General features: G+C 49.2%; 1 protein-coding gene across 2 annotated transcripts in view; it reads right to left on the bottom strand.

Moving 5' to 3' along the window:
* The window catches only part of ldlrap1b (low density lipoprotein receptor adaptor protein 1b), a 27,283-nt gene extending 14,467 nt beyond the window's left edge, over positions 1–12,816 (bottom strand). For both annotated transcript variants that reach the window (XM_079217422.1, XM_079217423.1), the window contains exons 1-2: positions 12,600–12,816; positions 502–644 (exon numbers count right to left, since the gene is read on the bottom strand). In XM_079217422.1, the coding sequence (XP_079073548.1) occupies positions 502–644; positions 12,600–12,684 (228 nt within the window). In that variant the 5' untranslated portion in view covers positions 12,685–12,816. The remainder of the gene's footprint in view (positions 1–501; positions 645–12,599) is intronic.
* Between the last annotated feature and the right edge of the window lie 333 nt (positions 12,817–13,149).

Here is a 13,149-nt window from a genome sequence, read left to right as displayed (position 1 = left end):
GAGGCATGAATTGCAGCTGGCTTGACTGTATATATGCAATACGCTAAGTAACACACACAATGTCAAAACACACACACACACATTTAAAAATCAAGTTTGTGTTTGAGTGAGAAAGACACATCCAATCCAGAGTAAATTACATCTTTCACGACTACGCCTTGACAGAAATATGACCTCACACCAAGTGCACCTCCTACGTAATGAAAGGTCCCATCAGCAGCCTAACACCCATCAGGCCCAATCGGAGCCTCTGCCTTCCTCCCCATACGTCGCCGCGTCTCGAGTCCCACCGTTCCGCCGCCGCTAACTTCATTATCCACTGAGCTGCCAGATCCAATAACATTAAGCCCTTTCTGCCATGATAAAGCTGGCTGAGCCATATAGGGAGCAACAGTGTCTAAACTAATTGCATCCTGGACCTCAGGGGGAAGGCAGCCAACCAGTCACTTTTCACCGAGGTCATAAATAGGTGTGTGTGTGTGTGTGTGTGTCGTCTCTCACCGTGGCCACTATCCTCTTGACGGCGGTCGCAGACAGCTCCTCTCCCTTGGGCTGCTCCACCATCGTGACCCCCAGGTACTTGAGCTGGAACACCATGCCCTCCAGGAGGGTCTCCCTCGTGTCCGTCCAGTTCTCTGGAAGCTCTGCGGGACGAGAGAAATGCATCGGTGAGGCTCCCGCTCATCAAGCGACCCCCCCCCCACCCCGGCGGGCGGAGAGACCCCCTGTGCAGCCCGGCGCCGTCTCAGCTGCATTAGACACACACTGCGTGTGCAACCAGCGCAGGCTTTCTGCTGTTCCTCCTTGGGCGGGCGGGCAATAGCATGCGCTCCGATGGAATGTTTACACATAACTGAGAAGCCTTTATAGATTATTTGTTTTGATTGGTTCATGATGTAAAAAGTGAGCAGGGGTTTATGTCAAGGTTAGAAATTAGAATCATCCACCAGCCCCCCAAAACAAGTTAAACTATAACCCTGGTCTGTTATTATTTCCACGTCATTATGAATCCCACTGCTTTTTGTGTGTGGAAATACTCTAAACTGGTTGAGGCAGAGGTAATTGCTTGAGGTTAGACATTGACCTCAGATAGACAGCTCAGAGAACAGGGCGGGTCTTGAAGCGTTATTTATGGGGGCCATCTTTGTTTCGACTTGGCGACAGGAGTTGCAACGATATAAAAAAACTCTTTCTGCAGCGGCTTCACAATGAAAGTACTCAAGGGGTTTATTGTGAAGCAGGGAGGAGTCATCGCTGGTACCTTACTGTAATTTAGGTTTGCGTGGTGGAGGTTTTTTAAAAGATTTTTTTTAAAGCAGTTTTACCATGAATAGCTGAAGGGATGCTTATTTTAAAGTCAACCTAAAACAACTACAGATGTTTCAACCACCACACAAAATGAAGGAGAAGAAGAGAGAGAGCCATTTGTCCATCAGAAAACAGTAGACTTCATCAGCACCCTTCCCCTCTTGGGTGGGCCTCATGTCACCCAGTGGTTTTTTAGGGTGATCGAAATAGAATCCTGCACAACTGTGATTTGGGTCGTAGATTAAAATGGGTTCGGCAGATTAATGGATACTGAAAATGCATTGACTGAAACGTTCTACAGCTTTAAAAAAATATATATATATTATTGATGAGCAGCGTTTTTTTTTTTTTACGTTTATTGAATGAATTTGTACTTTGTGAACACCATCACATCCATATTGTTTAGGGCCTTAACAATATGGAAGTGATGGTGTTCACTAAGTACAAATGAATTGCCTCTCTTTAGGGAACCACTTGGAAACCGTGGCAGAGGTTAACCCACAATGTTCCTCATCCTCAGCGAGTGGTTCTGGAGAAGGGCTTATAATGGTCCAAATGCAGCTCCAACCAAACCCGTACTTAAGGGTAAGTCTGAAGGGAACACCCACTCTGGCCTTCGAGCTCCTAAGTGTGGGGAACACACCATCCCGGCGTCTTCTGCTGATCCCGTGGTTACATTAGCGCCCGGGTAAGTAGCACCATCGCAGCAATGCAACCTGCGGCGAGGAATCATTAGCTCCCGTCCACGACCTAAATCCGGTTACCGAGCGGTCTACGAGTGCCCATTACGGGGCGTAGCCACTTAGGGCTTTTTGCAAATATGATGGAGGGGATAACGCCGGCTCAACCTCAGTCAGCGTTCTCTCACCTGTAGTGCTAGCTTTCAAAACGCAGCACCGGCCGACAGGTCCGCTTCGCCGAGTCTCAACGACGTGTAAGATTGTGCTTTGAAAAAGGCGCCAGAAGGCTCAGGGGAGATGCCGTTCAAATAAACAGTCGGACGCGGATGCGTGCTCGTGCTGGTCCAGCGGAGACATCAGAAGCAAGCCTCTGGACTTCCGCTTCCCATACTAATGCTCGCAGGAGACGGGTCTCTGGGGGATGACCAGCGGCTGCAGAGTCCCTTTGGAAGCTACTGTAAGACCGGACTGCCTGAAATACACGAGGAGACGACTATTATGCCGAGAGAAACACGTGTAATGTTAGTTAGCAATAGAACAACGGCTTCCTTTAAAAAAAAAAAAACGGACAGTTCAAATGAGCAACTCGTGAACCAGAGCTATTTTTAGACCGGTGCATGTACCCAGAGTGCTGCTTTGTAAGGAATAATAATCCAGTTTCATATTGGTCACATTTGCATTCACACAACCAACCAAGCCCACCTCCCCCCCCCCTCTGCAGCTGCGGCGCTGATTAGAGCAAAACTTCAAAAGGGCTTCTGGGCTACGCTGGAGCCGTGGCTGGTCAGAGAGCGCTGCTCGCCAGGGGGACGCCGCCTGTGAAACAGAGACAGAGCGAGAGGCGAGGGAGCGCCGATGTAAAGCGGATGTGATTGGGATTTGGGGGGCAGGTGGTGAGGCGGTAACTGCTCCAGAGGGTGCAAGACGTAGCGAGGGGGTTTGTTTAGCCGATTATCTTCAAAGTGCGACGTGGTTGAAAGGGTGGGGTTCATTGGGGTTCATTCGGGTGTGCGCTCTTGCGGGTCTTTCCAGGTCCACACCCTGGGAGAAAAAAAACAAAACTCTTGCACGCCATCTCTGAACGCACAAACCTACTGCATAGATATCAACCGCGCTACACAGAGACGATGTGAAGATGTAATGGAAGGAGAACAAAACAAATATCTGCTGCTTGACCTGCAAGTGATGGGGGGGATTGAAAAAGAAAATAATAAGAATTCACCACTCCCAGCATCTGTCAACCTTGGATTAAGTCCCAGATGACATTATTTCCACTAGTTTTCCCCTGATGAGATTAAAGAGTTGCTTACATAAGAGCCTCTCACACAGAGCTGAAACAATCGTCTCTGGCTTTAGTGTTCATGTCCAAGTCGTTCAGGTAAGCTCCAGGATATCAATATTCATGAACGTGTATAATATTCACCCTGAAGGCTTATCGAGCCTCATCAAGGATTTGCTTTGAAGGCTGACTTACCTTCAAAGCAAGACGCTGGGAGTTGTTGTGTTTCATGTTAACCACTCGAAACATAAGACACTACATCTCGGGCCAGTCAGTCTCAAAACGTATTTTTCTCCTTCCTTTGCGTTGATGAAACGTTTGTCTTTTGGCCAGCTAGTTTTATTTATCCACACTGGGCAGCGTGTCATCCTCAAAACCCATCGGCAGCTACTCCCTCGCTCTACACCTGAACCGTACGAGTCCTCAGACCTTTAGGATGTCCATGTACAGGTCAACAAAGCAGACTTTCGGACTATTTTTTCTTTCTTCTTACCGGTCACTCCCCTGCACACTTCATATCTAAACACACACGTCACTTTAACTGTAACGTACGTTTACATTAACGTTATCCGTTTGTCTGAGCACTTTATCTTATACTTGATTTTAATATCACTGCACTGTTGTTGTCATCGTCGTCGTTGATTGTTGTCCGTCTCGTCTAACGTCTCATGTATGCACCTTCCGCCTCGAAAAATTCCTGATTCTAGATCCCTTGTTGCAATAAGAGAGAGGTCATTAAAGCCAAAAAGGTTTCTTTGCAAATAATGTGTCTGATGGCATTTTAGACCGTATTAAAGACACAAAGGGTTTAGCTCATTTCAAGATCCTAAAAATCAGTGGTATCTGTGGTAATCCGTTTTGCCACTGTGGAAAAGGACGGCAGCATTAAACGGTTACCGCCGGCGACCAACAGACGCCACAAGCCAGGCAGGTTACCAGCGCTGTGATCAGAAACCCAGAGAGACCTCCAAGTGTCACACCAGGCCGCCTTCATCCGACCCCTCTGTTGGCTACACAAGCCAAAAAAAAAGGTCTCGGCCTCTTCTTTAGCCAATCATTTGAGTCTATGCCGAAGATGGGACTCGTCAACAAGTTTTAATGAAGCGAAAAAAAACTACAGAGGCAGCTGCGCCCCTTTTGATTGCAACAAGAGATCTGGTGAGGCAAGACGCCACAGAGGGCTCGGGAGTTATAGTCAAGAGATTTGAGGGATGAGCCCGAGGAAGCGGTGGTGGGTATTTCGGTCAAAGCCAACACAAAAAGGAGACGAGGCGATTTGGACACGGGCGGGTCGGAGAGGATCACCATCGCTCTCCCCGTCAACACCCAGCAACAGTGACAGTAATGAGGAGAGAGGCTCTGCTCTTCCCGGCCTCGCCTCCACTTTCAGAAAGGAAGACGACAGACGGGCATCCGGAGGGGGGAGGGGAGGGGGGAGGAAGACGCTCACAAATGAGGAAAGAGCGGATAAAAGAAAGAAAAACAAAACACGCGAGGGGATCATGAAATAAAGTCAAATACCAGTGATATGCGGTTGTTGGCAGCGAGTCAAAACCCCCACCTGGAAATTCATGTAACGGACAATTAGGGAGAGATGAAACAGTTCGGTCACCGTGGAAACAGTGGGAGTGCTCGTCTGTGCCGTGGGGTGCAGGCTAAATAATGCACTGTGGGGCTGGCAGAGAGGGAGGCGTGCATGTGGTCGCTACCGGCATGAAAAACACAAATCACCACAGCGCACTCCTGACAACTCGGTGGATTAGTCAGCGTGATCTGGCTTCCTTCTTGCTGATGTTCATGTTGCTCTTGAAAGTGAATTAATGAACGCTTCCCCTAAATAAAAGCCCAGTATTGAGACAGAGATTAAAAAAAAACACAAAAGGAGTCGCTTCTCAACCGAAAACCAATTTGACGGGGGGACAAGTCGGAGCAGGTGATGGGAGTTTGGTGCGACCCAAAGACCCACGCAGTGATTAACCGCCGCGTCACACAGGAGGCGGGGATGTTCTGGCAGTGGTACCAAGTGACACCAGATGATGTCAGCGAGAAGCTGCGAGCACAGCGGCATGAGTCATGGGTTCTAGGGGAAGGGGAGGGGGAACTAGGCCCAGCCTGGTTGAACAAACGGACACAAATAAAAGGCCATCAGGTCAACAGTCAAAGCCCCACCGACGCTCCACGGCTCCGCGGGTTGAGCCCGCCGCATCAACAATTTCCCCTTTGTCGAGGTTTGAAAGCTCTCCCCGTGGTGCAGCATCGGTGCCAGTGGATGAGCGAGGGGAGCGAATCCCCAGCGGATGCGTCCGAGCCCGACGGACCCCAAACTGTGAGCGACTGCGTCTGGCTGGACACGCCCACTTGCTCACCTGCCCACCTGCCCAACTTCCTCCTGAACAAGTTTAACGAACGCATCGGCGGCTCCTTCTCTGTTCTATAAAACAAAGACACACAAGCACCGAGACCCTGGAGAACAACGGGGCCTCATTTCTTGCTTCGGTTCAAGATGTGCGTCACGGTGGGATGTTGGGAAAAGGTGTGTACTCCAGCTGACCCTCATGTGATCCTCTCGGAGGATCAGTGTTTAACTAAGGACAGAGGAAACAGTATCTGTTCTCCAGAGCAGCTCTCTGTGTGTGTGTGTGTGTGTGTGTGTGTGTGTGTGTGTGTGTGTGTGTGTGTGTGTGTGTGTGTGTGTGTGTGTGTGGAATTGATACACATTTGGTGAGCTAGCACTTCAAGAAGCAGAACAGTGTATTTTGGAACAAACACAAAATGAACTATTATATTCCTCATAATGAACATGTCACCAAAGGGTTGTTGTGTGTGCTTTTAGACACATCTCTATAGATCCCTAGTTCCCAATATGGAGTAACTCAACTGCAACCAGTCACCAAAGCAAAATGTGCTCATTAAAGGCCTCAGCTGACCTGGACCTGGGGTGAGATGACCATCCTCTTATCTCACAGCGACAAGACGCGTGCAACAAAAAAAATCAAAAAAGACTTGTACCAGGGTTCAATCAGGACACTTTGGCTAATTTAGAAACTGCAGACTCAGATGAGGAAGGATGCCTGCAGGGATACACAGTACAAAGCTTGTTAAGAGGGAGAGAGAGTCTTGGACAACCTCTAACTGTGCCGCTAAAAAGTGAGCTCCTCCATTTCTATTGCGGACGATTTTTCTGTGTTCAGTTCGGGCGGTAGCGGTCAGCGATGAGCACCGCCGTCACCGTTTCGGGAAAAGGCAGAGACGGAGCATTGTTAGGAGGAGAAAGACAGAGTGTGGGAATACGCATGGGGAGATCTCCGCCGTTTGTCCCTGAATGGTGCAAAGAAACGATACAGCTCTATTGTTCTTCTTAATTAATGTCAGCTTCTGTGGAAGGGGACACAGGAAACGTTTTTACATAGCATCAGAAAAACCAGGTCAAAGCCTCTCTGCGCAAGATACACAAAAAGCAATCTATACTAACAACCACAAAAGACATAAACTACAGGCCGGTTCACTGAAGGAGCAATCGATAAAGTAAGCAAGATGAACAGTCCGTGGGGAACCCTTTACGTCCAGCAGCCTGCGACCGCTTTCCCTCGCATTTCATCATCTAATCATAATAATAATCCTAAACATCGAGGTGGTTGCAGGACTCCCTATGACGTGTATTTTGATGGCCATCCCAAACACATTCCAGGTGGGTCAGTATTGGCTAAATCCACTCATAGAAGGAAAGTGATGAGAGGCAGGATGGGGGGGTGAAACGAGTGGTCCTGCCAGTCGGGGATTACAGCTGAGGCCAGAATGTACTCTCGACAGGAGGCCGGGTTATGAAACGGATCCTAAAAAGCGCCCTGTGCACAGCCCCGCTAACCAGGAAGAGCTAGCGTCTGACATTCTACTAGCAAATAAGCTCAGCTCAAACCCCTCCTCAAATTTTTGCATTTCAAAGCGGGCTCCAGGGTCCAAAATGGAAAGGACCCACGAGGGCCGCTACACCAAACCAGTACAATGAATACCAGCATGAAATGACAAATAAATGAGCCATTCACTGTTTAGTCACATAACAGCCCTGAGGAGTCTACTTCTTGTTGAGCCAGTTCCACACTGAGGCCCCTTGAGATTTTGGAGATGTGTCTCCGCAATGCTCCGCTTGGCGTCCATGCTCCAATATTTTGGTTTTCATGTACCTATTCGCAGAGACACGCTTCAACAGGTCATTTTGGGGAGCAATGGCAGACGTACAGGTGGAGGGGAGGAAGACGGTTAATGAGCGGTAATGGAATCTTCTTCTTTTTTTTAAACTCCCCTGCATTCCTCAGGATTGAGTCTCCGAGCTGAGTTCAGGGTGTGTCGTGTGAGGTTTCATGAGGTTTCACAACCTTTGAAGGGCAACAACAGGGATGTCTGGAGGTTTTGGTGCGAGAAAGAAAAAGCACGTTTTACCTGAATTACATGCTCACCAGTGTGGGGGGGGGGGGGGGGGGGGGGGGTGTTCACAGTGCCCAACAGCGTCTTGCTCACGCTTCAGTAGCTGCAGAGCCATGTGGTCTTAACATGCCCGCAGTACAATATAGTGTTATTAACTCTCCTTGCGCAACAGATTCCAAACTAAAGGATTTGTGATTGCCGGGGACAGTGAATAGTGGTCTGAAAATACTCAGTTGGGATTCCTGAGCTTTCCCCTTATTGCTGTAAAAGTCTCAGATGGCACCGACATCTCCTCCTTCTGACGACGCTGTCCGAGGAACTGTGAACTGTAGCACACTGACCATATGTCGACGCATATGGCTGAAGGATTACATGAATTATTTCTCACCAGGAAGGTGAACTGGTTAGCCACTGTGCATCCTGCCCAGACTTCCCTTCTGGCTTCACAGAAGGCCATAATCTTTCAAAGTAGCCCCACTCCCCACTGTGAAAAAGTGGGGCAAAAAGATGGGCTTGAATAAGAAAATAAAATCCATCTTAGTGGGAAGTTGTTGTTGTTTTTCTCCCCCTTAGTGTATTTTTAATTCTAATTAGTCTTTTGGAGCAATTTACACTGAAAGAGGGAGAGTCTCTGAAATAATAACACACGGGAATTGATGTACATTTCTATAATCACAGGCAACTGAATGCAATAGAGCACAGTGAAGAAGAGGTGAAAATAGATTGCCTCACCAATTAATCATACTGCAGTTTACCGCTCAACTTGGCCTGTGCCAGTTACTGGTGTGACGATAACAATCCCGATGTTTAAACAATCCTATTTTTACTGCTGCGTCAGCCGAAGCAAGAGAAAGGCAAACATCCATTTTCCCCTGCAGGACTTTTTTTTTTGATTATAAATTGCCCGGGAGCAGAAACGGTGACAGAGCATGATTGTGCAGCACACTGACGCCGCACACAGAGCCTTACATATACAGAAGATCTAAAACAGGGCTGTAAATCAGTGAGGGCTTTACAACTCCATAAAGGAGTCCCGCTGGAAGCAATCTCCATTACAGCCTCGCAGCCCTCTTTTGGGTGACTTTATGCAGGGGACAGACCACAGTCTTATTCTATATACAAATAATGAATAAAAAGGGAGGCTACTCAGGGTAAAGAGCTACTTAAAGGCCGACTGATTTTGTCACTAACAATTACGCCTTTTAAATTACAGCTACAGATGTATAATTTCACTGCAGTAACGCCGTCTGATCAAATGTTAAATGCCGTCTCCAGTAGCTGTGTCAACGGCACATCTAGGTGTTATAAAGATGCCGTTGCAGCGGTTTAAGATCATTCCCCCATCATCAGCCCTCTGCCATGGGTGGACTGACGTCCTCGTGTGTCGCTGCTTCAGTATTGACAACCCCACAGTAGACGGCTCCTTGACCGGAGACGTGGGAGGGAACTGGCTCACTTCAATGCAGACAGGGATTTTCTGCCTCCCACACTTTTCAGGCAGAGGGAAGGGGAAAAAAAACAGGCCTTCATGACCTAAAAATATGGTTGCTGTTGCATACCACCCCGCTTTAAACAGGAACTATTCAGACGTAATGGGAGGGCAGCACACAGGATAACTTTGTCAGCTCAGCAGACTGCCAAAAAACAACTGAGCTTTTTAAAACCCAAGCAGGAAATGACACATTCTTGCCCGTGCAGACTCGGGCACAGGAAAAAGCAACAGAAACAAGGTGCTAATGTAAGCTTACTTTAACATATAGACATCACTGGAGACATTTTGTCCCAAATTATGCACCCGTCTGAAATCTGCAAATGCGACCCAAACCAGAAATCACACAAAAAAAAAAAAAAGGGAATTAGTCCAATTCACACGACATTGTTTGTACAATTCACACGGTATCTGGTCTGGTGCAGAAAACAGGATGCACCAATTAAAGCAGAAGCTTTCTGACGCCACGAGATGAAACAAGTGGCCTTCTTAAAATCATGACTGCAGTTCACTGGTGCCAAGAGAAACACGGCTACGCCTGCAATTATAGAGAAGAAGAAGAAGAAGGGAGAAAAGAGGAAGATGAACAGTTACTTGTTCACAGACGAAACAGGAAGCTCAAATGAATAAGCATTGCGGGTGAAGAAAAGAAGCGATATATATCACATTGGTTGACAGTCACACGGCCTCCTGTCTGCCTGTCAGCGGAGAGGATGCGACTATTGCCACAGATTGACTGGCGTCATGGCGTCAGTCCGTCTTCCTGCAGCAGGGATTGATTGGTCGTTAGTCCTCACTGACCTCAGATGTGAAGTGACCATGCAGATTGTGCATCGCTCCCAAAAGCAAAACAAAGCATGGATTGCACTGTGCACACGTGCAACATCTTGCTGCTCCATTGTCTATGAAATAAAAGGGGGTGTAAATCAAAACATAAAAGCGTGGAGGCAGCTCAGCGGGCGCGTGGCAGCCAGAGAGGGGATCGCACACATTGTGGTTGTTGTTGGAGCCGAGCGCCACAAGGAAACGCCACGGAGAACTAATGTGGGTTTCCCGTGTGATTACACCTCTAGTCGAGCCCGGCTCTCCAATCAACCCCCCACGCCCCCCACACCCCACCCCATAACATGTAGTCCCTGCAACCAGGGACGAATTATATCGCCTAGCAACAGTGCGTTGCTAGGATCGCACAGCTATGCCAAGACGACCCTCACTTCTTTCCCTCCAGTGACACCCCCCCCCTTCACTTCTTTCCCTTCAGAGACCCCCCCCCCCCCCTCTTCACTTCTTTCCCTTCAGAGACCCCCCCCCCCTCTTCACTTCTTTCCCTTCAGAGACCCCCCCCCTTCACTTCTTTCCCTTCAGAGACCCCCCCCCCTTCACTTCTTCCCTTCACTGACCCCCTCTCCACTTCTTTCCCTTCACTGACCTCACTTCTTTCCCTTCACTGACCTCACTTCTTTCCCTCCAGTGACACCCCCCCACTTCACTTCTTTCCCTTCAGAGACCCCCCCCTTCTCTACTTCTTTCCCTTCAGAGACCCCCCCACTTCACTTCTTTCCCTTCACTGACCCCCTCTCCACTTCTTTCCCTTCACTGACCTCACTTCTTTCCCTTCACTGACCTCACTTCTTTCCCTTCACTGACCTCACTTCTTTCCCTCCACTGACCTCACTTCTTTCCCTCCACTGACCTCACTTCTTTCCCTCCAGTGACCTCACTTCTTTCCCTCCAGTGACCTCACTTCTTTTCCTCCAGTGACCCCCCTCTCTTCACTTCTTTCCCTTCACTGACCCTCTCTTCACTTCTTTCCCTTCACTGACCCTCTCTTCACTTCTTTCCCTTCACTGACCCTCTCTTCACTTCTTTCCCTTCACTGACCCTCTCTTCACTTCTTCCCCTTCACTGACCCTCTCTTCACTTCTTCCCCTTCACTGACCCTCTCTTTACTTCTTTCCCTTCACTGACCTCACTTCTTTTCCTCCAGTGACCCCTCTCTCCACTTCTTTCTCTTCACTTCTTTCCCTTCACTGACCCTCTCTTTACTTCTTTCCCTTCACTGACCTCACTTCTTTTCCTCCAGTGACCCCTCTCTCCACTTCTTTCCCTTCACTGACCCTCTCTCCACTTCTTTCCCTTCACTGACCCTCTCTTCACTTCTTTCCCTTCACTGACCCTCTCTTTACTTCTTTCCCTTCACTGACCCTCTCTTCACTTCTTTCCCTTCACTGACCCTCTCTTCACTTCTTTCCCTTCACTGACCTCACTTCTTTTCCTCCAGTGACCCCCTCCACTTCTTTTCCTTCACTGACCCTCTCTTCACTGACCCTCTCCTCTTTTCCTTCACTGACCCTCTCTTCACTTCTTTCCCTTCACTGACCTCACTTCTTTTCCTCCAGTGACCCCTCTCTCCACTTATTTCTCTTCACTTCTTTCCCTTCACTGACCCTCTCTTCACTTCTTTCCCTTCACTGACCTCACTTCTTTTCCACCAGTGACCCCCCCTCTCCACTTCTTTTCCTTCACTGACCCTCTCTTCACTGACCCTCTCCTCACTTCTTTTCCTTCACTGACCCCCTCACTTATTTTCCTTCAGTGACCCCCTCCTCACTTATTTTCCTTCAGTGACCCCCCTCCTCACTTATTTTCCTTCAGTGACCCCCCTCCTCACTTCTTTACCTTCACTGACCCCCTCCTCACTTCTTTTCCTTCACTGACCCCCTCCTCACTTCTTTTCCTTCACTGACCCCCTCCTCACTGACCCCCTCCTCACTTATTTTCCTTCACTGACCCCCTCCTCACTTCTTTCCCTTCACTGACCCCCCTCATCACTTCTTTTCCTTCACTGACCCCCTCTCCACTTCTTTTCCTTCACTGACCCCCTCCTCGCTCAACAGTCCACAGAAGTGGTTCAGCGCCCCTGTTATAAAATGTCACAACCGTGTGAGCAGAGTGACGTGGCAGAGGGTTTATTACTAACTTTATGTTGTATAATCACGGCACTGCCTGCTTTTGGTCCGAGGGGATCCCAAAAAAATTAACTAAAGAAAAAAAAAACAGCGACTCTTCGCCTCGTAGAAAGCGGAGCTCTCGTTTCTCTTCAGACTGAACCGCAGCCTCGGAGAGGAGTCGGTTTACGGGCTGCGTGGCGCTGCTGTCAGCTTTAGTGTCAAGTTCAATCATAACAAGATATCGATGACTTCAAATACTTGAATTGAACTATTGGTGTTTCCACCCCCTCCCCTCCCTCCCCCGTACCCCACTGACAGCGCTCTCCCCCCGGACTACTGCCGCTGACGCCCGCAGCCGAGTAGTAAAGTCCGCTCGGTAAACACCGGCTAGCCGCTCGTGAAGCTAGCTCGCCTCCTCGGCTTAACGGCTAACGCCTCCGCCGTCACGCATCCAACAGCCCGATACTCACTTTTGTGCCTGCCGGCGGCCCACGACTGTTTGGCGATGCTGGGGCTCCGTATAATTGCCCTTCCGGCGGATTTCAAAGCGTCCATATCGTAATCCAAAAAGTGGGGCAAAGAGCCCGGCGCGCGCCCGCTTCGTGTCGGTGTGGAAACGGACTCCGCTCGGCTCAGATCAGCCCTCTCCCGTTCAAACTTTTTCCCTGCTGTTTCCTTTTCCTCCCCTCCGCGCGGATGGCTCTCAGTCGACGGTAGATTATCATGTTCGTCCCCCTGGGCGGCGTTTTGTATGTAAATTAACCGGATAGTGTGCGTGACGCCCGGGTTGTGGAATCACGCGAGTGAGGTGGTGGTGGTTGTTGCAGCAGAGAGAGGCGGGCGGTGTTTAGTTCCTGTTGAAAAACACGGCGCCTCTTCACTCCCACCCGGTGTCCTTTGTGGCCAATGGTTTGCCAGTCACATCACGGGCTGTGGTGAAACCCCTGGTGTTGTATTCAGCCACGTGGCCGCTTCTCTGTCTATCCAGCGGAATTGTCACGAGCAGAAAATAGGTCGGAG

Source organism: Taurulus bubalis, assembly GCF_910589615.1.
Source record: "Taurulus bubalis genome assembly, chromosome: 4".
Taxonomy (NCBI): domain Eukaryota; kingdom Metazoa; phylum Chordata; class Actinopteri; order Perciformes; family Cottidae; genus Taurulus; species Taurulus bubalis.
Note: the sequence above shows the minus strand (reverse complement) of the source record. Positions and strands in the feature narration are given on the sequence as shown.